The sequence below is a fragment of the Balaenoptera borealis genome (genome assembly GCF_965194805.1).
Source record: "Balaenoptera borealis genome assembly, chromosome: 14".
Lineage (NCBI taxonomy): Eukaryota > Metazoa > Chordata > Mammalia > Artiodactyla > Balaenopteridae > Balaenoptera > Balaenoptera borealis.
The window spans coordinates 23,785,776-23,812,429 of NC_138875.1; the positions used below are offsets into that span (position 1 = coordinate 23,785,776).

General features: G+C 48.6%; 1 protein-coding gene across 5 annotated transcripts in view; it reads left to right on the top strand.

The window, feature by feature from the left end:
- Positions 1–26,654, top strand: part of MYO5B (myosin VB) — a 360,038-nt gene that overhangs the window by 272,793 nt on the left and 60,591 nt on the right. For all 5 annotated transcript variants that reach the window (XM_082355410.1, XM_082355408.1, XM_082355411.1 and 2 more), the window contains exons 15-17: positions 5,243–5,383; positions 6,304–6,401; positions 12,572–12,658. In XM_082355410.1, coding sequence (XP_082211536.1) covers positions 5,243–5,383; positions 6,304–6,401; positions 12,572–12,658 — 326 coding nt within the window. The remainder of the gene's footprint in view (positions 1–5,242; positions 5,384–6,303; positions 6,402–12,571; positions 12,659–26,654) is intronic.

Sequence of the window (26,654 nt, forward strand, 5' to 3'; positions counted from 1 at the left end):
GATATTAGCCCAAAGCTGCCTACCCTGGGCCGTGACGATCCCAGAGGTCCAGGAGTCAGGATGGAGTAGCTCCAACAAGGCCCAAACTCTGTCTCCCCCCATCTCTGTTCTCCCTCAGCTTCAGCTCGTCAAGGGTGACAATGCATGCGTTCCATTGCTTTCCGTGCTGCTAGCTTCCTTACAGGTTATACACACATTTCATCTTGAGCAAACGCATTTGCTTTGAATTTTTTCTTAATTTATTTTTTATATAATAGCCTTTGAGTCAACATACTATATAACATTTGCTTTTAAGTGTTTTTGGAATGCTTGCTGTTTAAAATCAGTTTTTACTGGTAGTTAAAACGCCTCTGCCAACATTTAGAATAAATAGGTAACTATGTAAGAGAGAACTTTAGTCAGTAAAACAATATAATCATTCTCTGCAATCCAGGAAGGTCCCCCTTTCCTTCTTTAAACAAATAAAGTGCTGAAACTTTTCCTCCAAAAAACAGAATATTTCTTACCTAAAAGTTCGAGATTTTTTTTTTCCCCCCCAGAGGGTAGCATTTACCAATTAAAAGAATTGAAAAGAAAATGTGTTTGTTACTTTGTTTACAGCCGTAGCTTTTAAAGATAAGATTCTAGACAAGAGATTCCAATCAAATGGTTATTATAGTGTGTCTTATTTTAGTTTCACATGTCTGTTTTAAAGAAAAGATATTTTATGTTCATATAAATGGAAGTGAATAGGTGTGATTTCCAAGGTAACAGCTATGTATATACCTGTAACTGACATTTTTCTTAAACTGTCAAGTGGTCTTTAGAAAGTGTTTTCATACTTCTTTTAATCCCTTTTCAAATAGATCTGCCTCAGGCTTTTAAAATCTATATATAGACTTGAATAGCAGAGGACTGGAAAGCCAGTACCTGTGGACACTTTGAAATAAGTGACAAATAGTATCAGGGAAGTACTTGGTTTGTTTGAAGGTTTTATCTAAGTGTTTTCAAGACTGAAGGGAGTAAATTTTTAGAAAGGCCCAGGTGGATCGTGTTTCTGAGGGCTGCCCTAAGACGAATTGTAGTACTTCCATTACTGGTCGGTCAGCTGGTAAATAGACTTTCCAGTCACTCTAAGAGCAGAACTGGAGTTAGTCAATTAAAAAAAAAAAGTTTTTTTTTTTCTCTCACTCAGAAATGTGTTCCTTTGCGTGAATCCTTTTTCAAACAGGAGCTTGGTAACTACTTTTCATTGAGACTTGGGGTTTATTTACAGCTGGGACACTCCTGGGACAAGGAGGTCCCTGTCTGGCCCAGCCCCCTTGTCCTGGTGGGCGGGCTGGGAGTGAGGTGGTGGAGTATTAACTTGCCTGGTCTTTTACTACTGCCTGCAGCCTGAGGTTGAACATGGTGCCTGTCGGTCTTTCAGTCCTGTGGTCAAATTAGATGTCTCTGTACGTTTACTGAGTTTATAATACAAATTCTGTATAGAATGTAAAGCCTGCCCCTCCTCCCTAAAGTCCCAACAAACTCATCTTCTTCTCCATCCCAGGGACCCTACCACTTCCAAATGCAGTCTCAATAGCAGGGACCTACAATTAAAACATAACTTTTAAATAAAATTCAAATTCTCCAGACTAAACCTTGGTTGTTCCCAAATTATAGCACAGTGCCAGTGTAGATTAAAATCTGCCTTGAACAGAAGTTTTCCTTTTTTGTTCTTAAGTTATAAATCCTTTAATATGTCAAATTAAAAAAGAAAGGCATAGCTTTTCTGATTGAAGCAAGAGAAAGGGGCTTACGTTTTAAAATACTCTTATAATTGAATCCAATTTCAAAGTTCCTCCTGTGGTTCTGATACATGCTCCTGACCTTAGAAGTTAACAGATTTTTCACGGAAAAAGCCACTACTAACGATTTCAGTACATTAGATCCCTTAAACAGTGTAGTCATGCAGTTGGTAACTTCTACCCAAGACTCAGACATCTTGGAAGTCTATTTCTGAAAGTATATGAATTAGAATAATGTAACCAGTTTATATATTGTTTAGACTTGGCAGACTGAATCACTGATGTCTTTAGAATGTGAACCTGGCTTCAGCCTCCCATTAATTATTTCCCTATGGAAATTTCTAGGTGCCACTCTGCCTGGGCACCTGACCTTTTCTCGCGTGTGCCTTGGCTCTCTGGCACCAGTTTACAGAGTCCCCATGCCTGGGCTGTCCTCTCCCCGCACGCCTCCAGCCCCTACCCCTGTTCTCAGTTAATATGTGTGTTGGTGGCTCTCTGCCATGGGCAGTGAGGACCAGCAGGTCTGTAAACGGGGTTACTGGGTATGGTTTGGATTTAGAGAAAACTGGCTGTGGGGTAGAATGTGTTTGTATGAACGTATGCCTGGAGGTAGGGCACTCGAGTTTTGTAGGTGACTATAGTGACCCAGGAGAGAGCTCATGTAGACCTGAACCAGGGCAGCGACGTTCTGGTTGATCGAGAAAGGACTGCTGAGACTTAACCATGGACAGAACTTGGTGATTGATGGGGATGAGAAGTAGGGTGATGGCAGGATCTCTAAGCTAAATCTGGGAAGACAGCAGGTGGCGGTGGTTTGGGCCATGTTGCATTTGGAGTTTCCAGTGGAACACCCAGAGGGGGGAGGAGCAGGATATTCAGCAGATGGTTGGAACTATGGACCGTGGTAGTGGAAGAAAATCAAGATGGAGAGATGGGCTTGAAGGTGATAGTTGAAGGCATGGGCATGAAGGATACTGTCCAGGGAATGAGTGTTAGAAAAATTAAGTGGTGAGGATGCAGTTTTGGGGATCAGCAACTCAAAGGAGAGAAGTGCAGAAGATGGACCAGTGAAAGGTGCTGGGAAAGAACACATTGGGAAAAGTAGGCAGAAAGTCGGAGGAATGTGGACCTGCTGAATCTCAGGGAAGAGGTCTTCTGAGAGGAGGCCCAGGTCAGTGCTTCCAGCCCTGGCTCATCCATTAACCAACAGCCCTGGGCGAGCTGATGCCGCCCGCCATGGTTGCTGTGGGGCGACTGGGGGTTGAAGCAGGGTCTGGTAGGTCCCTCCTCCCAGAGCTGCTCTTTCCTCACCTGCCACAGGAAGTTGAGGGTTGATCTTCATGGTTCTTCCAGATTTAAATTCTATGATTCTGTTTCCTCTTCAGCTCAGAAATATAACTTCCTCAGGCATCTGTACTTTCACAATGTAGACAGATTTTTCATATATATATATATATATATATATATACACCCAATAAAAATAATAAAACTAGATCATGTGTGAGTGCTTATTCTATGCCGGGCACTCTCCTCTGTACTCACGTGGATTATCTCCTTTAGTCTTCTCTTCAGCTCTCATCCTCCATCAAGCGGGGAGGCTAGGAGGCTGTAGGTTCGGCAAGCCTAGGGCTCAGGGCCCAGCACAGACCTCGGGTGGTACCCAGTTGGCACAGACTGAGCCTGGGAGAGGCAGAAACGAGTGGATGAAGTGATCTGGGAAAGGGTCATGGAGGAGGCAGGGCCGGACCCTGAGAGATGGGGCTCGCTCTCGGGACGAGCAGGTAGGAGAAGGGGGTGGGTGTTTCAGATAAGAATAACAGTGAGCAAAGGTGGGAATAACAAGCGTGGTGGTTTATGTGACAGTAAAGTGATCAACTTCATCTAGAGACTCGTACAGAGTGAAGTAAGTCAGAAAGAGAAAAACAAATGTCATATAATATCGCTTATATGTGGAATCTAGAAAAGTGGTAGAGATGAACTTATTTGCAAAGCAGAAATAGAGACACAGATGTAGAGAACAAACTTATGGTTACCAAGGGGGGAAGGGGGGGTGGGATGAACTGGGAGATTGGGATTGACGTATATACACTACTATGTATAAAATAGGTAACTAATGAGAACCTACTGTATAGCACAGGGAGCCCTACTCACTGCTCTGTGGTGACCTAAGTGGGAAGGAAATCTAAAAAAGAGTGGATATATGTATACGTATAACTGATTCGCTTTGCTGCACAGCAGGAGCTAACACAGCATTGTAAAGCAACTCTACGCCAATAAAAATTAATTTAAAGAAAAAAGGTATTATCTGAGAGGGGGTGAGTGGGATCAGATTGCAGAGGCCCCGGAAGGCAGACTCAGGGCATTCCAGAATTGGCAGGAGGAGATGGGCGACACCATCGTTATGGGGGCTGTGGGAAGAAAGGTGCAGGGGATAAGAAGGAGCAGAGCCTGGGCCCTGAGGCACAAGCATTTGAGCCTCTCTTCTGTTGGGATTGGGAGTGGCTCAGGGTTAGAGAGTGGGGCCTGGGGCTCCTTTTGTTCCCCCCCCACGTGCAGGCGTGTGGTAGTGGCCTTACAACACTTGATATGACCTGATCTTCACCCTGGTACACACAGTGTATTAACACAGAGGTATTCTTATTTAGTCTCATAACAACTCCATATAATGGGTACATTCTTATCCCTATTTTACTGATGAAGAAAATAAGGCTTAAGGAAGTTCAATAACTTTACAAGACCCAGTAATAATAAGTATGGAAAAAATTTAAACAGTTTTCTTAGAACATAGCTACCTTCTACCACACCAGAAGGGAAAGAAGTTTTGCCCATCTTTGTAGGTAAAGTTTAAGTGAGATTGTCAGGGAAAATTACTTTTTTCCTTTCTTTAAATTGAGATATAATTCTTGTACCAAAAGTTCACCCTGTTAAATTGTGTAATTCAGTGATTTTAGTATATTCACCAAGTTGTACAACTATCGCCATGCTAAATTCCAGAATATTTTCATCGCTCCAAAAAGAAACTCTGTCCCCATCAGCAGGCATTTCACTTTGCCCCTCCCCTCGCCCCTGGCAAACCGTATACTACCTTCTGTCCCCTGGACATTTCCTGTAAATGGAATCACACACTCTGTGGTCTCCTCTGTCCGGCTTCTTTCACTTGGCATGTTTCCAAGGTTCACGCAGGTTGTAGCATGTATGAGGACTTCATTCCTTTATATTATTTTTTGAGTAATATTGCACTGCGTGTATTCACTGTATTCTGCTCGTCTGTTCATCAGTTGATGGGCATTTGGGTTGTTCCTGCTTTGTGGGCATTAGGAATAGTGCTGTACGCGTGTAACGCTATTAGGAATAATGTGGACTTGTGTTCCCAGTTCTCGCAGGCGTGTATTGGAAAGCTACTTGGAGAGAGTGTAAGCAGCATGAAGTCCAGGAACTCTTGTTCTCTGTCTTCTTCCTGTGTTTGTTTCTAGTTCTCCCTGGTGGCTGACTTGTTCCATGATGGCAAAGACTCTGCTTCTGCTGCTGCCACATCTTCAAAGATCAGCGTTCGCTCTGCCAGACCCCCCCTGAAAGCCTCCAACAAGGAGCACAAGAAAACCGTGGGCCACCAGGTCAGCCCCAGGCCTCACGGCGGGAGCTGTGGGCCCTGGCACGTGTAGCGGGGCTGCCTCTCTGGAGACGAAGGATGTAGGTGCAGAGTCAGAGGGAGGCCAGAGTGGCCTCGGCATCTGCATCCCCAGCACCCAGCCTGGTCTTTCTGTGCCCTTTGAAGAAGGAAGCTGCGAAACCTTCTCTTGAGGGAACTGGCAGGAGAGAGAAAGAGGATGACTTCAGCCCCACACGATGCGTCTAATCCCTGTGGGGATTGTAGATGTTGCCGGACCACAGACACCTGTGGGCGAGGCCAGAGGTCTAGAGGTGCAGTTGTTGAGGGAGGGGTCAATAGCCTGGGGACCCAGAAACTGAGAAACAGCTCCTGCTGTGGGTTTGCTGTGGGATTTTATGTCCAGTGTGTCTCCCAAGAGAAGAGAGTGTCTGCTGAGCCCCTGGCAACCACTGACCTTAATACTTCGATGGATTCCCGGCTCTGAGCATTTCCTATAAGGCAGTAATTCCCGGGATGCCCGGGCACCACGTGTCAGGGCTCCAGGGCCTCACCTTTAGGACTCATGGGCCTCCATTCACAGCGATGGTCCCTCTCACGCTCTTAGCGCTTGCTCACCTTATCTCATCTGATCAGGGCACTGAGTGAGACGCACCCGGGCGGTCTCTCCCCACGTGCTTTGAGGAGCCCCGGTGCCGGGGACGTGGGAGGGCCTTGGTTTTGGTCATGCAGCCAGGCAGCTGTCAGAGCTGGAGTCTGACACCAGGTCCCTGGGTGGCCCCCTGTCCTGGGTTAAACAGTAATGATCTAAACAATAAGAGTATTGACAGATACTACCACCAGTCTGTGTGTGCTCCTTTTTGTTCATTATTCAGCCACAGAGCTGAAGACAAATAAATCACCAGTCACTGATCTTTGTCTCCCCAGTTCCGCACCTCCCTGCAACTGCTCATGGAGACCCTGAACACCACAACGCCGCACTACGTCCGCTGCATCAAGCCCAACGATGAGAAGCTCCCCTTCTGGTGAGTGCCAGCCTCTTCGTGTGGCCTTAGAAGTTCAGGTGCAGCGGGGGCAGGCACAGCCTCTCAGAGGTCTGCGATCTTCAGCAGGATGAGTAGCTGATCCTGCACTCCCCAGATGGTTTATATGCCGAATACAGGTTGCACCTGTCTGCCGTCCGCAGGATTCAGGGGGATGAGAAGATCCAGTTCCCCGATCCCCTGTTGCTTTCAGTGGTGTTGAATGTGCCCACGAATCCGAGAACCACTTAGAAGTGTGCCGTTAAATGCAGACATAGTGCGTCTCACAGTGACTGCTCAGTTCAGAGACAGGAGCATGTCCGGAGTGGTCAGGGAAGGCTTCTTGATTGAGGAAACATAACCTCAAGCAGTGTGTCGATGCAGATGGTCCCATTTCTCACACCCCCTCTCCTGCTGGGCTTCCGGAGTTACCCACACTTGCTCACCTTCCCCTCATTCTAACCCAAATTCTGCCACTACTCCTACCTTAAAAATTTTCTTCCATTTCTGTCACCACTCACATGGTTGACCTCACCCAAATCTGGGTAGCAGTGACTCTTCAGTATCTTTGCCATTTCTGGGTTGTGCCAGATTCCAGCCAGCCTTTCTGCAGGCCTGCTGCAGCTGCATTGGCCTCCTCACATTCAACGCGTGGAGACTCAGACTCATTCTTTCCCCCTTGAATGTTTCCTCTTTATTTGGTCTCTGTTGTAGTAAATGGCATAATGATTTCCTGACATCTCATCCACCCACCAAACTTCGTTCTTCCAAACCAGAAACCTGAGGTCTCTCTGGACCGGTGCTGTCCAGTAGAACTTTCTGTGATGATGGAGCTCTTCTATAATCTGCCTTGACCAACATGGTAGCCGCTAGTCAAATGTGACCATTGAGTTCTTGCAATGTGGCTGGTGTGACTGAGAAAGTGAATTCCTAATTTCATTTTAATTACTTACAAGTGGCTAGTGGCTACCATATTGGACAGCATGACCCTTGATTCTTCCCCCTCCCTTACTCCCCAGGATCCAGTCGTTGTCAAAGTCCCATGGAGTCTACTTGAAAATTTCTCACACTGGTCTCCCTCGTCTCTCCCTTGCACTTTGGCCTTGTTTCAGACTCTCTTCATTTCTTGCCTGGAATACTGCCCTGCGCCTTCAGAATGGTCTCTCACTCACCTCTGCAGCCTCTTCTTCTGTTACCCTGAGCCTCCACATGTGCTATTCCCTCTGGCCGGAGAAGGGATATTTTTAAATTTTTCAAGCACTTTCTTCCCATCTTTCTGATTTCCTTTTTGGTCCTGGCATAATTTCTTTCTGTGAAATAATTTATTTTGTCAACTCTGACTCTCAGAATGAATATCTGAACTGCCTTCTGCAATTTGTATCAGTTAACAAAGCTTGACTTCCACTCACAGGAGCCTTGTGCTGAAAAAGGTTAGGAAGACAGCGTCAAATCAGCCTTCTTTGAAGCGTGCTGACCGTTCATTCTTCTCCCTTCCTCCAAGTTTCCGAGACACGCTTAGGAATTCCCCCCGTGTGGCATCTGTTTACCAGCTGCCTCCAGAAGAAAAGAGGCTGTTAGAAACACAGCATGTGTGAAGGACTTAGATTACGTGTGAAGGGCAGGAGCGGCGTGCTGGGCCCGGGAGAGGAGAGTCCAGGGCTGGCACCAGCTCTGCCCCCAGCCAGCGCGACCCTGGGCGGTTCATTCGTCAGACCGGACGCCCGCCACGTGCCGAGTTCTCATGCTGGGTCCCCCTCCCAAGTGAGAGAAGACACTGGGGACTTTCAAAGGGACTTTCTAGTCCTAATATCCCATTTTTCTAAGACCCTCCTTTTCCTTCAGGACCAAAATCTTCCTCCCAATAAAGAAAATGGGGGGAATACAGAACCAAGTCAGAAAGCCTGGATTCTCTGCTACCGGTTATTTGGCTATTCCCAAACTAGTCCTTTACCCTCTTAGTCTCATTTCCTCATCTGTTCATGGTGGTTAAAGAAATAATTATCCTGATGGAAGAATTCAAGGAGATAATGGGGATTATTTGTGACAAGTATAAAAATGTATGCCATTAACATATATGATGTTGTTGACATTCTGGAAGGAAAGTGCTATATCCCTCCTCCCATCCCCTAAAACCAGGCTTTCTCAACCTCAGCACTCTTGGCATGTTGGCCCAGGGAATTCTTTGCTGTGGGGCGTCCTGTACGCTGGAAGAAGCTTAGCAGCATCCCTGGCCTCTACCCACTAGATGGGAGCATCCCTACTGTTGTGACAACTAAAAATGTTTTAAAGCATCACCACATGTTCCTTGGAGGGCAAAACTGCCCCCAGTGGAGAGCCGCTGTCCTGCACTGAATGCTTTGTTAGCATCTCTTTTATAATAGTCTTTCTCTCTACCTCTTCCTGTATTCAGAAACCATCTGTCCTGAGCACTGGGCTAGGACAGGTGGAATGACAATGAATAAGACGCAGCCTTCATCCTTAAGGAGTGGCCAGCCACAGATAACTGTTGACCACATGGAAGGAGAGACTGTCAGTGGGTCTGTAGAAGCCGCAGCAGCATAGAGACGAGAGGGCATGAAGTATCCAGGAAGGAGGTGGCCTAGGGTGTGTGTGATCATCTGGGGTGGCTCGTCGGAGGAACTGGCCAGGTTTCCTGAAGGCCAGCCCACTGATCTTAGAAGCGGGCGGTCCTGAGCACCTCGGAGTCCTGCGTGTTGCGTGCACAGCACCGCAGAGCCCCAGGCAGCCTGTGCGGAAATCAATCAGGCGGCGCCATGGGAGGAGGTCTCACTCTGCGTCCAGCAAGCTTCCGGCTCTGCTGAACCTGCACAGTTTATTGAGAGAGGAGAGTATAACCCTGCATTTCAGCAGTTGGACCCTTACATATCTTTGGTAATTTTTCAGTCCAGACTTAGGTGTTGCTTGTCTGCACTGTGGCCCTCCCAAATATAATAGGTGGAAGGGCTGGTCTTCACTCCCAGTTACTGGTAACTAATGCAGGGAGGCAGACTGAGAGAGTTTAACAGTGAGTTTTCTTTATACCACGGAGATAAGATTAAGGTACAGAAGGCTGGCAGGCTTTACATGTCCCCTGGGGGTGTGTGGACACGGGAGGGTCATGGCAGTATCTTCTTGGTATACTATCTTCTCGGTTTTTTCCTAACATCTTCCTCTCTTTTACATCACTCGATCATTACAACAAACCAGTAGATTAGAGTTGGGCAGATATTCTCAGTTCTCATTGAATGAGTGAGGAAGACGAGGTCCAGAGAGAGTGTTTTGCCCAAGGTGACATTGGCTGTTGGTGGCAGAGCTAAGGCCCGTCCAAGTTCCCGACTTCAGCCTTGCTCGTTTCCCCCACCACGGGGAAGAGGATGTGTGAAGAAGGACGGGATTTTGCTGAGGTCATCAAGAAGCAGGGAAGAATGTTAAAGCTGAGTTCAAAAATTATTTGCCACATACCTTCCTTGGGACCAACTCGGTGTGTGGACCCCAAGAGAAGACGTTTCCCCCAAAGAGCTTCCACAGCACTGCATGGGAGCAGGGGTCACGTTCCCAAGCCGCTCCCCAGCCATCAGACAGGACCTGGTCCAGAGCTGGCATGCCCAGTTTTCACAGACATGATACAGGGGTCCAGAGCAGGAGGAGATGGGGGTGCTGGGGAAGAGTAATAGTCCTTTTAAGGAGGGAAGGGCCTCTTAGTGATAGCTCATTTTTCCACCCAGGAAGCAGCAGGAGGTCCTGGAGGAAGTAGGGGCCCCAGCTAGACCCACAGCTCACAAAGGACTAGCGGTCACAGGTGCTCGCCAAGCATGCTGCCCGTCCCCACCATGTGCAGCACGTTGAACTTGACCCTGTAGTTGTGCCAAGCAAAGGGAAGAAGCCGATGGCCAGTCGAGATCCCGGCTGCAGGGTGCCTCGAGGAGAGGCTGCTGTGCGCAGAAAACCTGTCCCAAGGACAAGCACGTCCACGTTGCGTTCCTAACTAAGGGCCCAGCTGATCACTTGAGAGGCGAGAGGAGCAGAACCTGTAAACGGCAGAGCCTGCCTCCCAAAGGCCGCCTTGGATCTCTCGAGGTCACAGGCAGCCTTTATGTCCCTCGGACATAGAGCTTCTTATGAAACTGATCACCACCACCAGTATGAAGGTCCTCCTCGGATCCCAGAACTGAGCCGAATCCTGGGGCGGCCTCAGCAAAATTGCAAAGGGGGTGGCATAGTAAGAGGTTCAGCCTGCGGTCTAGTCTCGGCACGAGTGTTTCCTTTCGTCCTGTAAGACCCTTCCACTAAGGAGCTTTTGCTCTGCCTAAAAAAGATGAAATTAACTCCTCTGAGGTAACTGTTGGTATTCAGGACTCTGCAGAATTCAGCGCTTAGTTGTGCCTTACACACTCAAAGTGTTCACCCTGGGGCTGGAGTCATCAGGAAGACTTTATGGACAAGCTGGGTGTCCAAAGAATGTAGGACTTGGGCAGGCAGGGGGAGGCGGGAGGAAGTCAGAGTGAGCCCAGGCCTGGAGGGGGACGAGGGCATCTCCTGGGACGCCGAGCCCTGCGCATTGGAACCAAGAGAGTGCCCGGGGAAGGTCAGCTCGCGGTCTTCAGTCACTTGGAAAATGCCTGCTGTTTCCCCACTACCAAGTGCCCGCTGAGCCCAGGCCACTGCAGGGCACCATCTGCCTCAGTGGACTCCTGGGCCCCTGACCCACGTGCAACTCAGCGTAAGAGAGCAACATGACCAGGGGCCGAGCAGGTCGTAGAGATGGGAGGACAGAGAGGGTGTGTCCCATGGAGAGATGTGAATCGAGGGCGGTCGACCCCAGGCCAGGTCCTTCCTGCAGAATTCCAGAATCCTGAATGGGTCCAGCTGCTGGGAGAAGAGCATCTGGGGCTGTCCGGGAGCGTGGCAGACAAATGTGAGAGGTTGCCTCCTGAGCCCTCTTGGGTCCTAGAAGTAAAGAAGCTGCCATCTGCATTTACCCAACAGGGCAAGTAGGCTGCCCGACTGCCCGGCCAGGTGTGTGCTGAAGCCAGTACAGTCCCCAGGATCCAGGACTGAGTCTGGAGGGCCTCACCCCTCCCCTCCCTCCTCCCAGAGTGCAAGGAGCAAGAGGCCCTCGGCTTGTAGCCAAGCTTCAGAACAGCCAGAAAGAAATGGAAACACTTATTCCTCATCCCAAATATAAATGATCAATTCTAGTTCAGCTTAATTCTTTCTCCACGAAGACTCCCTGATTACCCCAGCCAACCTCAACATCTTTCCCTCCAGTTTCTTTCAGCATTTTTACCACCTTTATCACATACTGCCTTGTGGTTTACTTCTTCTATACACTTCTCTCCTCTTCAAGTGTGGATACTCTTAGAAAATCCAGACCATGTCTGACTTTTTATTCCAGTGTCCTACTCAGTATATGTGTAGGACATACACGTATACCCAGAATAAAAACTGGGTTTTCAGTGCTAAATGTAGCATTTTAGGGTGGGTGAGTTGTTGAAGTCATGGCTCATATCTCTAAAGACAGGAAGATAAAGTTCTTCATCTATATGATTCTTAACTGGGCAGCTATCATGATAGTAGCTAACAACACGTGTGCCCTTAATGTTCTGCCAGGTGCTGTTCTCACTGCTCTCATGGGCCATTACATTTCATCTTCACACTAACCCTCTAAAAGGGATACTTCTATGATCCCCACTTGACAGATGAAGATACTGCCGTGCAAGGTTATGTTACTTGCCCCAAATCACACATGCAGCTATAAGTGATCACGTCATGATTCAAACCCAGGTCTGCCTGGCCTGAGACTCCCCCTTTTAACTCCGGAGCCAAATAATGCTTGTGGTGCCGAGTGTATATGATTTGGCCGTTGAATTAAGACAGGTGCCCCTGTGTATGGAAATAATGAGGGAAGGCTCTGCAGAGGAGGCAGGAATGAGCCTTGGTGGGTGGACAGAATGCAGGGGGCAGAGAAGAGGAGTTTGCCAGGTGAGAATAAGCACGTGCACAGAACTGAGGTGCTGAGATGGTTCGTGTGCTGCCAGTCAGTGTCTTTTAGTCTGTGCTTGGCCCCTGACCTTGAGCTCCAGGGTGCCTGTGCAGGAGGGGTGGTCTCTCCCTCTCCGCTGTTCCATTACTTTGCCGTTGGGGACACTCACTGCTTGTCTTGTGTTTTGCAGCTTTGACCCGAAGAGAGCAGTGCAGCAGCTCCGAGCGTGCGGGGTGTTGGAGACCATTCGGATCAGTGCAGCTGGCTACCCGTCCAGGTACCGCGCCCCCTGGAGCCTGGCTCCGCAGGGAACTCTCTTACGTGCTGTCCCCCCAGACAGAGCCTCCAGAAACGTTCCCCAGCACTGAGGGCTCAAGCAGGGCGCTGACAGACAGAAGAACGTCAGTGTGGGCTGAGAGATACGGGTGTCAACGGTAGCATCCTCCTGGACAGCTTGTCAGATTTCACCGTGGCATTGGTCTGGGTGTCGAGCTGGCTGGAGTTGCCAAGGGGTTTCTCCTGTGCCCAACTCCTACCTTGTCCTCTTTACCTTTTGTTTGTTTGTTCTTTTTTTTTAAATTTATTTATTTATTTATTTTTGGGCTGTGTTGGGTCTTCGTTTCTGTGCGAGGGCTTTCTCTAGTTGCGGCAAGCGGGGGCCACTCTTCATCGCGGTGCGCGGGCCTCTCACTGTCGCGGCCTCTCTTGTTGCGGAGCACAGGCTCCGGACGCGCAGGCTCAGTAGTTGTGGCTCACGGGCCTAGTTGCTCCGCGGCATATGGGATCCTCCCAGACCAGGGCTCGAACCCGTGTCCCCTGCATTGGCAGGCAGATTCTCAACCACTGCGCCACCAGGGAAGCCCCCTGTTTGTTCTTTATTGTGGTAAAATACACTAACATTTACCATCTTAATCATTTTTAAGTGTACAGTTCAGTGGTATTAAGTCCATTTATATTTGTAAAACCATCACTATTCATCCACAGAACTCTTTCATCTTGCAAAACTGAAACTGTACCCATTAAGCACTACTCACCATTCCCTCCATTGGCAGCCAGCGTTCTACTTTCTGTCTCTATGATTTTGATGACTCTACACCGATGATTCATGGAAGTGGAATCATGCTGTGTTTGTCTTTTAGTGCCTGGCTTATTTCATTTCTCGTAATGTCTTTAAAATTCATCCCTGTTGTAGCATGTGTCAGAACTTCCTTTTCTAAGGCTGAATAATATTCCCTTAAATGTAGAGACTACATTTTATCTGTTCATCTGTCAATGGACCCCTTTACCTTTTAATATAGAATCAAATATATGATGGAAAATGTCATTTCTTTGAGTTAAAAGACTGCTATCATGATCTAATTTGCATTGTGGATAGGCCATTGAGCCACCCCAGTGTCTGTTGAAGCTGTGCCAAGACCGTGGATCCCCTCTGCTGGGCACTGGCCTGAAATAGGGGTCGGGTACAGATAGCGACCAACTAGTGTCCGTGAAATCACATAAGCCAAACACCTTCTGCCAGGAACTGGAGCTGAACAGAGCACTGTAGCAACCCAGAGCCTGTGGTATTTTCCACAGGGACCCACCTGTCTGAAAAAGGTCCTCTAAGTGTCAGAAGGAGGAAGGGGCCAGAAATGGGGAGGAGGAGAGGCGGCCCAGCCCCGCTCCTGCCATCTCCACCTGGCACTTTCCCACTGCAGCTGAGGAAACATTCACATGCAGTGGTCAGTTACCCAGAAACAACTTAACCATCAGCGGCTCCCAGATGTTAGGCCTGGGAAGGAAGTTGCCGATGGAATTAGGAATCTGCATTTGACCTGGAAAGTGCAAAGAACTGTCACTAATCTGCAACATCCACGCGGCTTCTCAAAACCCAGCAGGTTCCAGCGTTGCTCAGAATGATCTGCTCCAGCTGGGGGTGGAAGGCTGCCATTCCTGTCTTTCAACCACATCTCTCTTCTTAGAAAACAGACAAGGGGCGTCCTGGGGCTCCATCTCATTTTTGGACCTTGGGGTCTGAACACAACTGGCCGACAGCTCCACGATTAATGAGGTGGGCCGCGCTTGCCCTTCTTAGGTGAAGGCTCTGTGCTCCTCCTTCCTGCCCTGCAGCATCTGCATCAGCCTTGTGACTGAGCGGAAGGGGCTCTGGCCGCGGGCACAGTGGTTCAATCTTGAGTTCAAGTATTGTAGCCTGGCTGATTGGATGGGCTTTCAGTGATGCTCCAAGCACAGGGTTCAGACCAGGCATAGTTTGTCCCACTTGAGAACTTGACAAGGACACTAGGGAGCTGTCGAGCCACTGGTTTTCAAACCGTGTTCTACTGGCAGCCGGGCCCACTCCTGCTCCTGGCTCTTCTCTCTGCTGGGCTCCCAGAAAGGTTTCTTTAATCCCCCTTCTTTAGTCCAGTGTCTCTCAAAACTGCATTGCAACCCTCTAGTGGGTCAGGAAAGCAATTTAATGGGCTGCGGCCAACATCTTGTTTGTTTAACGAAATAACTTCAGATGGAAAACAGAAGGTGGCAGTTTGTGGTAGAAAGTGTGTTGTGGCCTGAGCTCACTTTAGCTGTACATATAGGTGTGGGTGCTTGCTGATTTAAGATGCACCTTCACCAAGGAGGCCCCGAGAAGGAAGTGAGCCACCCCGGGTCACCAGCTGGTTGTGCTCGGGCTGGGCTAGAATCACCCTGCCCTGCTCTGCCGGGTGGTGGTTGGCAAACGTCTTAACTGCTTACGTCAGTGAAGCATTTCTTCACTGTTCTTCCAAACAGACGTCTTGGAGGCGTGAGGGGGCAGGTGGGGTCCTGTGGGCTGGGCCCAGGCTGGAGGCCTGGTGTGGAGCTGCTCCCTGCCCTCTCCAGCTTGTAAGTAAAAGACCAGACTGCAGAAGCGCGGCCTGGACTGGAGCCATCAGAAGCTGGTGGTTGGACCTCGGGCTTCAGAGTCAGGCCTAGATTTCAGTGTCAGCTCCCAGACTGCTAGGCTGGGTGACCACAGGCGAGTAAATGAATCTCTCTGAGCCTGGGTTCCCTCATCATTTAGTAGAATGATCAGACCTACTTCATAGACTGTTGTGATAAATGAGGTAATGCATCTGAAGTCTTCAGCACAGTGCCAGGCACATAAGCATTTAATAACATATTTATTCCTCATCCAGATGTGAGCGAGAAGCTGCATCCTTATGGGGTAATTATCTGGGTAGGACATGTCTATATCAGACATTTCTAGCTTTGTTTTTGTGAGATCCTGATGTGCCTGGTCGCCTCAAAAGAGCATTCTGGAGTTCTCAAAACTCTCCAAGCAATAGAAAAGGTCAGTCTAAGAACTGTCTAAAGTACGTCAAAACAGAGTAGAGCTGAGATGTCCCATGTTAAACTGTTGAGGGTCCCTGTGCAGGAAACTTAGGGATCACGGGTCCTCACAAGCACACCTGTGCTGTACAGTGCAGAGGTCTGGAGGTAAGCAGAGAAACCCAGGCACTCATCTTTGTGTGTAACATATAATGGGTGCTAACGGTGGGCCTGTCCAGTGGGAGGCGTGAACATTGGGACCCTGTGAAAATGAGATATTCTAAGGTAGATGGAAGCTTGGGGACCCGTCTCAGTATACAAGGAGCCACCTGTTTCGCCAAGAACTTTCTAACAGAATGAATTGTTTAATAGTAGGACAAATGACTTGCAGAGGGCATGACCCTCTTTTTTTTTTTTTTAAATGAGGTGCGTTTTAATTTATTTATTTATTCATTTTTGGTTGTGTTGGGTCTTCGTTTCTGTGCGAGGGCTTTCTCCAGTTGTGGCAAGCGGGGGCCACTCTTCATTGCGGGTGTGGGCCTCTCACTATCGCGGCCTCTACCGTTGCGGAGCACAGGCTCCAGACGCGCAGGCTCAGTAGTTGTGGCTCACAGGCCTAGTTGCTCCGTGGCATGTGGGATCTTCCCAGACCAGGGCTCGAACCCCTGTCCCCTGCATTAGCAGGCAGATTCTCAACCACTGCGCCACCAGGGAAGCCCATGACCCTCTGTTCTTGAAGAACGTCAAGGGAAGGCTAGAAGTCTTTGAGTCTGACATGCTTAACTGTAGACCATGCTTCAGGCAGAGACCCCTGCCCATCTCTGTCACCTCTGATTCACCCATGGAGCTTCCTCGCAGCCTCACTGTGAAATCAGTCGGAGTGACAGCGTGTGCCACCCACTGGTTTTGCTGTCACAGTACAAAATCATCTGTTTAGGAGGTGGAAGAGGAAGGGGAGAGCGTTTTACTCCTGTGGTCTCCCATGAGTTTTTGTAGCATGAGAAGGTTTTCTTGCCTTCATGGTATCCCTTTCTCCTGTTAATCTGTCCTTCCACAGCATGTCTCACCCCGTATCGAGCATCTGGCTCCATGCTGATTGCTCTGAGGGAATTAAGGATGTAAGGCATGGCCTCTGCCCACCAGGAGTTCACAGTCTAGGAGGAGTGAGTGCAACACGCCTAAAGCAGTTAAAGAACAACTAACTGTTGTAGGTGCAAGTTTAGGAGGAAACATGGCTTCATGGAGGAGGTAAGACGTGAGCTGGGCCTTGAAGGGTGAGGAGGATTCGGATTGATGCGGAGGCAGCGGGAGGTTACTGCGAGTCAGGGTGCAGCGTGAGGTCCAGGTCTGGAAGGGATGGTGGGTTGCTCTTCCCGTCCAGTGATGGGGGAGATCAGCTCAGTGCCTGTTCCCCCAGCTCAGTCCTCCAGTCTTAGCGTGCCAGGGCTGCTTTTTGCCTCATCCAGACAACCCCTTCCTTGGCAGCCAAGAGAATGCATTCCCTCCAAGTCTTTCGATTCATATGGAGAACCACTTCTCCTGCTGTTCATTCCACCTGGCTGCAGGTAATGTTGCCAGTGAAGTGGAGATGCCCACAGACTTGCTGGCCTCTTACGGGGCAGCTGATGGGTGTCTTTCCCTTCCTCCCTAATTGTTTCAGACTTCTTCCCAGCAGATAATTACAAGGGCATCTGTACCTTTTGCTTTTGTAATTGCAAAACACAGTTGGATGTTGGAAAGGTATTGTAGGGAAGGAAAGAAAGCCTGGTATTTTCTGGTATCACAGAAAGTGTAACTTAATGCTGTGATTTAAATGTTTGGGATTAGATCCAGAACACTGCCTTCCATATCCTCCTCCTATTTGCTATCTCAGCAGATTTTGCTGAAGGGTCAAAGAGAGGATTTCCTCCCCAAACTGCCATTTGAAATACTAATTTTTGGAAAGAGGCACCATAGTGTTGTGACACTTTTGTTAGTGTTGAGACGGAGTTGAGTCATCCATATTATTTCAGTTGGATCCTAACTTCTCCCCACCGCCAAGTCACAGCACCTCGGGTGGCATTTAGTTGGAAGGTGAGTGGTGAGGGGGAAGGGCTGGGGGGCAAACCACCACACCCGTAGTCTCTGACTCCGCACATGGCCTGACTTTCGGTACCTGCCAGCCTTGGTAACCCCGTGGAGTGACCTCGCTGGTTAAAAACAAAATGCTACCTAACTGCTTCATCCAGAAGCCTGGTGTGTCTCTGCTGTGTCTGGGGGTGAAGTGAGTGAGGTTTAACGGATACTGTGTGCCTGTCAAGGTGTTTGCCATTGAAGGAAACACACAGGTGTCACGTGTGCTCCCTCAGTGTAGAGGTGAGCAGTCATTTTGTTGACCTGACTTGAGGAGACCTTCGTGGGACCAGAGGGTCATCACAAAAAGACTTCAGCTTCCTTGGCTGAAGTGCAGCCAAGTGCAGCCAAGTGATTTCACGTGAATGAGCTCGTCAGGCAGCCATAGCTTTGCACAGCTGTCTCCAAAGGAAACTTGAATGGCTTCTTTGATTAGGGGGGTTACAATTTATAACATTTTCCTACATATCTCCTACTTCTCTGGCCACAGGGCAGGTATCACTTTACAGGGAAGAAAATGGCAAAGGGAAAGGGAACGCATGGTCCAGGGTGGCAGGGACTTGTGATGAAATGTCCAGAGGGCTCTTCCCCAAGGAGCCCGAGCCAAAAGCAGCCCTTTTCAGTTGGGATCTCAGGCCAGGTTCCTGCATCCAGCCTACCGATGCCCTGGGTGTGGAACTCTTAGCCCTGTTCTGAAATTAATAGATGCCAGTGCCCGCACAGTCCACCAAGCCAGAGAGGATGAATGCAGAGTTGCCGGCCAGCAGCCGCCTCTGGTGCTCCCTCACCCCGGTCTCAGGCTTCAGTATACCTGTCTGTTTTTATCCCTCTAAGAATTATGGCCCTCTGTGAGTCTGATTCAAAATGAAAATGTATCATTCAAGTTGAAATGCGACAGTGGCTAAGAAAAATGTCCATGATCACGTCCATAAAGCACCGTGATAAATGTGTTGTCCAGGAAGACAAGCTCGTCCCCCAGCACCTGGCTCCCAGCCCCCCAGGAGGTGTCTTACGCCTGCGCAGTCACCTGTCTCCCTCCTCGGGGGGCTTCAGAGCAGCTGTGTGTCCTGGAGGAATTGTGAAGCAAATTCCACTTAAGCAAAACAAGTGTGTGTGTGTGTGTGTGTGTGTGTGTGTGTGTGTGTAGAGGGGAGCTGCTTGAATATGCAGTATTTATATCCTAGGAAAAAAACTCACCGTAACTCTTCACTCTACCTCATAGTCACGTCAGAAAAACTCATTAGTGCTTTCCGAAAAAACTTCCGCTCCTTCCCCAGCTTCACCCCGCTGCCCCACAGGGACTAAATAGCATAGGATTGGAGAACTGGATGGAGGCTTGAGAAATTGCTTGGTTCACCTTCCTATTTAATCATGATTAAACAAACAGACACATAGTTACTCGCCTTGCTTTTAAAAATCCTGCCAAGAAAGAAGAATGTAGAACTTATTTTGGAGCAGAATAATTTTTTATCTCAGCTCTTCCTGCCCGTAGTTGTGGCCCTTTCTCCCCTGAGCTCTGTGCTCATTTCCGGGCACCAGGGTCTGACACAGGGTTCTTGACCACGGCTGCACATCACGGTCATGTGGAAGCGTTCCCAGAAGCCAGGAGCCGCCTCAGACTCAGAATCTGCCTTCGACAAGATTTCCCAGGTGATTTTTAGTTGCATCCTGCCCTACAGCTGTCGCCCAGAGGCAAGTGTTGGCCCCTGGTAAACCGCAGCCACTTGACTGTCTGAGGGCAGTGCCGGGACTGCCTAGATTTGCCTCTGTCCTCACCTAGCGTCTCGGCTCCGGCATGGAGCCGGTGGGGGAGGCCTGTGTCTCCCTTCCCCTGCAGTAGGGCTTAGCGACCTTCAGACCCGAGGCCGCCTTGGGGTCTCAGCCTGTGTTCCCCTGAGAGACCCAGGACGTACGTGCGGGATAAAGGGAGAGGCAAATACGGGGTGTCCATGGCGGGGTGAGCGCCCTGTCACCTTTGCACTGGGAACCCATGCATGAGTATCATCTTTCTATAAATTTGCCTATTCCAGATATTCTGGATATTTCATATAAATGGAATCACACATGTGATCAACATGTAGCCTTTTATGTCAGGTTTCTTTCACTTAGGATAATATTTTCAAGGTTCAGCCATGTTGTAGCATGCATCAGAACATTATTCCTTTATATTGCTTAACACTATTTTATTATAAGACTACACCACATTTTATTTTACCCATTCATTAGTTGATGGACATTTGGATTATTTCCACTTCTTAACAAGTATGAATAATACTGCTCTGAATATTCATGCACATAGTTGTGTATGCATGTATATTTTATTTCTCCTATTTATACCTAGAGGTAGGATTGCTGGGTAATATGATAACTCTTTACTCTTTCAAGAAACTGCTACTGTTTTCCAGCATGGCTGCACCATTCTACATTCTCACCAGCAATGGATGGGGCTTCCCATATCTATACATTCTTGTCAACACTTGTTAGTGTCTGTCTTTTTTATTATAGCCATCCTAGTGGGTGTCAAGTGGCATCCCACTGTGATTTGATTTGCATTTCTCTGATGATTAATGAAGTTGAGCATCTTTCCATGTGCTTATTGGCCATTCGTATATCTTCTTTGGAGAAATGGTATGGAAATCACTTGCCCATTTTTAAATTGGGTTAGTTGTCTCTTTGGTGTTCAGTTGTAGGAGTTCTTTACATATTCTAGATGCTAGATCCTTATCAGATATATGACTGACAAATATTTTCTCCCATTCTGTGGGGTGTCTTTTCACTTTCTTGATGGTGTCCTTTGAAGCATAAAAGCTTTTCATTTAGCAAGAGCCCAATGTATCTGTTTTCTCCTCTGAGATTGTGCAGTCCAAGGTCACAAAGATTTACACCTATGTTTTCTTCTAAGAGTTTTGTAGTTGTAGGTTTCTAATCCATTTTGGGTTAATTTATGTGTAATGTGAAGTAGAGGTCCAACCTCATCCTTTTGCATACAGATACCAGTTGTGCCAGCACCATTTGTTGAAAAGACCATATTGACTCTTGAGGTAGGCAAGATAAGGCGGTATCACCCCATTTTAGGATGACAAAACAGATCCCTTAAGAGTTAAGTGATCAGATTAAATCCTCACAGATAGAAAGGGGTGGAGTTGTCATACCACATGGCCAGGGGTTAAGGATGCCTTCACTTGTGAGTCTTCTACAAAGTGCCCTCTCCTCTGACTTCGGTCTCTTGTGTTCCTTGGAAAATTTTGTCCATCCTTGATACAGTTCCAAGGAAAACCCCTACATCCAACATCATTTATTTCTCCGCTGGTTTGTTTCTTCAGAAGGGAGAACAAGAGAAGAGTATGGTGCTTGGTGTCCATCATGAAAATTGTTTCTGCAACTCGTATCTAGAGAGACTCTGTTGGTCCTGGTTAACGGGCATCTCAGCATGGCTAAACACCTCTGCCCCACAAATGTCTGTTGGCCCGTGTGTGAGACACTGGAGGGGACCATCCCCCCCGCCCCTGGCCCCTAGGGCTCACAGGCTCCTGAAGGTTCTCAAACTAGAAGAGAAGCATAACCCCGTACGTTCCATGTCGACACGACCAGGATCTTTGCCTAAGTTGAATGTCACAGGGCCTTGAGGTGTGTCACAGTACAGGTTGACCCACCTAATCCTGACCTGAAAAGCCCTGATGGATGCGTCACCTTTTTCTTAGGGGTCCTTGTGATAACCTGGCATGCCATCTTCAGGGATTCCTCTTGTGGCCTGATGTCAGAGAAGCTGTGTGACGTAGCCTCATACTCTGGTCTTACTGAAGAGACTCAGAGCTTGTCTATGCCAGCCAGCCCCCGCATGAGGAAGCCTGTCCAAGAGGAGGAAGCAAAGTGCTGCCCCCCTTGCAGATCCACCCCATTGTACACACTGGTCCACTGGGGCCCTGCAGGCAGGCGTGTTCTTCTGTGGGCGTCCCCACGTGTAGATGTTAAGTACAGTATCAGGCTCCAGATGGGAACTCAGTCAAACAAAACATCACCCCACAGCATGTGCTCCACCACACACTGTCTTGAGGCCTGAGGAGCTTGTAACGAGGAAGCACCTTTCCAGACTGGTGGGCTCTGCTGAACCCTTGCCCTGGGGCAGCTCATCCACCGTGCCTGCTCCCACTTCTTCCCAGGAGCCATCACAGGTCCTGGACTTTCCCCACACCCAGCTGTGACCGCTCTACCGGTGGGCATGCCTGCTCCCCAGCAGACCAGAGACACACAGGGTGAAGTACGCCTCTATTTCGGAGAAAACACGATATTAAAGTCTGGGACATTCAGCCAGACCCCTGGCATGCGAGTCTGAATCCAGAAAGAATGGGGCTGAGTGAGTCCTGTCTCTGAGGTCCCTACGACTCCACATAGCCCAGGGTTGGGGCCACAGTTGAGGCCTGGAATACACTTAGGATGGGAGCTCTTCTCCCACTGCTAATATGGAATAGAATGGAAGAACAGCTGGGCCCAGGGTGGGCGTAAAAGATACTCCCAGGCCATCGAGCCACAGAGATGCCTGGGAGAGGGTGTCTCCAGGGCCACCCAGCGAGGGTGGGGGGACCGGGAGGAAGCAGATTCACACTGTGGAGGTGGATGGCATTCGTGGTCCATTGTTCTTAAGGTTCCTTGGGCTAGAACTATGTGCTGTAATACACATTCCACAAATGTTTGGGGGCATTTTTGCATATCTTGATGAATGGGGTGGTGGGTAACGGTGGAAAGATGCTCTGTGTCCTGTGTCCTGGGGAACTGTCCCACACACTGAGGAAGTGTCTGCCCCAGAGCCATTCCTGCCCTCCTTGAGAAACTCTGGTAGAGATAAAAGTTTAACCCTGGGTTCCAGCCATTTTAAAGCTCAGAAAATACCAAGTTTTTAAAATGTAGTTAAGTGACTGCAGGTAAAGATACCATGAATGATAGGTGCTGGGAGGTTTAAAAAAAGTATCAGAAGACGTATCCGAGCTTGGCCGAAGGAGGCATAAGTCCAGCAAAGAAGCTAGCATGTACAAAAAAATATCCACAGTACAACACGGAAAGCTTTGTGTCCCACAGGGAAACGGGAATACTTCAAATGCTATGAGAGAGAGAGGTTTCATGGTACATAAGCTCCAGGGGAAACCTTGAGTACCTGTGGTGATAATAAGCGGTCTTTCCTAACTTTTACATGGGCACAGAAAACCTCCATCCAGATGTTCCTGCCAAGTCAGAAAGTCTTGTTAAGAAATTCTACTTTTGGAAAAAGAATCACATATTCTATTTAGATTCTCTTGGAAGGTTTTCCTCGTACGGATGAGGGAGCCTTTCCTGTGAAGATTTCATTTCTTTTTTTTTTTTTTTTTTTAATTGTGTTGGGTATGATAATGGTATTGTGGTATGTAGGAGAATGACTTTCTTCCTTCCTTCCTTCCTTCCTTCCTTCCTTCCTTCCTTCCTTCCTTTCTTTCATTTTTGGCTGTGTTGGGTCTTCGTTTCTGGGCAAGGGCTTTCTCTAGTTGCAGCGAGCAGGGGCCGCTCTTCATCGCGGTGCGTGGGCCTCTCACTATCACGGCCTCTCTTGTTGCGGAGCACAGGCTCCAGATGCGCAGGCTCAGTAGTTGTGGCTCACGGGCCTAGTTGCTCCGCGGCATGTGGGATCCTCCCAGACCAGGGCTCGAACCCGTGTCCCCTGCATTGGCAGGCAGATTCTCAACCACTGCGCCACCAGGGAAGCCCAAGATTTCATTTCTAAGAGCACAGAGGTCCACAGTAAAGGGAATCCACAATTGATTCTGGGTCCTTTGGTGAAGGACACATACATGCCCGGACACTGTTGTGGTACCCCGCGAGGGGAGTGCCCACCCAAGCCCTTCTCTGTGGACGGGCTGCTTTCTGCAGCATCCTCCTCCCCCATTGGTGTCACCTTGATGCAGGCATCTGAGGAAGCCTTTTAAAGAAAAGGAGCAGTGCTTGGATGGGAAGGGAGAGTAACTTAGGTCTTTAGGAAGCGTTGCAGCTTTCCAAACCCTCCACATCTGTGAACTCACTGGCTACTGAAGTCCTGGGAGGTACTCGTGAGGTGAGTGATGTTCTCTCCACTTGCAGACGGGGGAGGTGAGGTGTCCAGTCTGCGACTTGCCTAAGGTCACACTGCCAGTCAGTGTCAGAGCGGGCTTCTCTGTTCCCGTCCTCCAAGTTTTTTCTGTATTGCGGCCACATCTCCCTACTCCCTCGTCGTCTCCTGGAGCCTGTAACCTCCCTGAGTTATGGAACTGTCAGCAGTTAGTGGTTTTCAAATTAGAAGCATTGAAGGTTTTTAGCCCAGTGAAACGCTGCTCTGATTATTTCCCCAGAGGAATTGCAAACTCATAGTGAGAAACAAGACAGATGAGGACATGGCTAACTGAACTGCAGGAGGTGGAAAGTGGCCTCAGAAAGTCACGCCGAAAGTGCTGAGCCACCTTGAAGGGAGAGCCCACACCCCGCTGGGCGGGCAGGAAGGAGTGCATGACGCGGGTGAAACACGGATGGCGGGCGTGGGGAGTAAGGACACTTTTCATTCTCTTTGATTCTTGCCCAGATCCATCTTGCCCCATGTGGAAGTATCAGTAAACAGAATGGTCTATGTTTAAAACTTGGGGGCTGGTGCAGAAAGAGCCTGGAAAAAATTCAACAGCATTTGCATGTATTAAAAACAAAATGCACGTCTAATTTGCAGCTTATCCATCCAGCTCTCTGTTCCTGGGCCGCCAGTATTAGGTCGGTCAGGGCTTCGGAGTTTTCTTGACATTTCTTGTGCCTGATTGAAATCATTGAAGCAACGTTTAGCTGGGCAAATAACCTTAAGTGTTTCCATTTTTAAAGCCTCCTGGTAGAGATTTCCAGTAATTAGGTGGGTTTGGTTCACGGTCCCAAAGGGCACAGAGCAGCAGAAACGCTACCTGGGCCCGATCCCAGCACCCTCCGCACCCCCTCCTGAAGGGAACCCACACATCGTGAGCCCGCGGAGCAGGGCCACGCGCACACCTGGTCAGCTCCGAGCAGAACAGATGCTGCCATTCCCCTGTGACCTTGCATTTGTGACAGACAGGACCCATTGAAAAGATAAAGGGCATGGAAACAAAGTATATTAGTGGATGTCAGGGTCTGGAGGGAGGGGAGAACAGGGAGTGACTGATAATAGGTATCGGGTTTCCTTTGGGGGTGATGAAAATGTTCTGGAATTCAACATTGGGGATAGTTGCACGACTTTGTGAAGGTACTAAAAAACTATTGAATTGTATACTTTTAAAAAGGTACATCTTTACGGTATGTGTGTTGTATCTCAAGCTGTTATTTAAAAAAAGGGAAGGCACAAGCCATTTTATGTAGAGAAATAATAAGATGGGGAAAAAAAGCCGTTTTGTTATTTGCACCTTCTCTGAGACCCGTGGCTGTGTTAGAAGTCTTCCACCAAACCAGGCGAGGGTTTACGAAGGCAGGGAGAGGCTCTGAGCTCAGTCTGTTTTCCTTCTCGTCCCAGGAAGTGGAGATGGGTGGCCTGGGAGGGAGGGGGAACCCAAGGACCACACTGGCATGTGACTGTGGAGGGCAAGGGGAGCAGCTCTAGAAGGACCTGCTTCCAAGACATTGTCCACCACCCGCAGTGGCCCCTGATATTCCACAGTACTCATTTCTTTGGATAAAATTTCTAAAGGATCCCTTTTAAAAGCGAATGTGCTCTGGGAGAAGGGATGCAATCCGTTTATTCTGTATTAGTACTTTAGAATGAGGGAGATTGAGTAACTGGACAGTCTCTCAGCAAGGCCACAGGTGATGGTAAATGGTAACACACGATCTCAAGGCAGCACCTACATGATTTCCAAATGGGCAACGTGGACAGCATGTGGACCTGAAGACAGAGTGTGTGTGTAGCATCTCCTGATGCCTCTGAAGGGGTGAGCATCTCTCGCTGCCTCTGAGGACTCGGAAGGAGTGGGGACGGATGGGCCGAATTCATCTTCAGAGGGACTTAGACTGCAAATTCAAAGTCTCCTTAGAGTAGGATTGTGCTGCAACAGAACAGGAGTTCCACGCAGAGGCTGTGAACGTCCCCTGAAAACTGAGATGAGAAGCGAGGAGAGTGTGCGCATCCGTGTGAAGTGAGGTAGCTTTCGGGAGAAAGGGTCAGAGCCTGCCTAGAAAATTATGTCTTTGGTCATTGAAAAGACTGCATTTGTTTAAGTAGAGATCTCCTCAGAGGCCAAGGGATAAACTTAAGGCTCTCTTAAAGGTTTCCTTCCAGAATGTACCAGAACAGCACTTACTTAAAAGGTAGTGAAATTATAAGTGCTCTTTATTTCATGTGCATTGATGGACATTTTCTTTACAGTGGGCCTGCATTACTCTAATAAACAGCGGGGGTGGTGTGGAATCATAAAGTCTACTTGTGGGAGAAAAATGGCTCCTTCTAAACTATACCAACATGTGTGTACAGTGTATCTCCAGGGGTTCGAATATGGCCTCTCTTTATTTGCTAACGTATACTTTCCTGCATTAGAAAGTTTTCAATGAGCTATATTAGTTTTAGTTTTATAAGAAGAAAACTCAAGCTGCATTCCAGGTAAGGCTTCCCCATTCCAGCAGCAGTGGAGTGGAGCTCCACGTTTTGGGGCAGAAACCCCCTGTGAGTGGTTCTGCCTCTGGTCAGCCCTCCCAGGGGAGCCTCCAATGCTTCCTTTTTCTTTCAGTCTTCCAGCCATGATTCTATAACTTAACTACACACTGAAATTCTCAGAAGGCATCAAGGGAGAAAAGAATGCCCCGGAACGTGTTTTGCTGCTCTGAGAAGGGCTTTGTGCCAGGCATATTGACCCCATGGGGTGCTGTCTGAGATC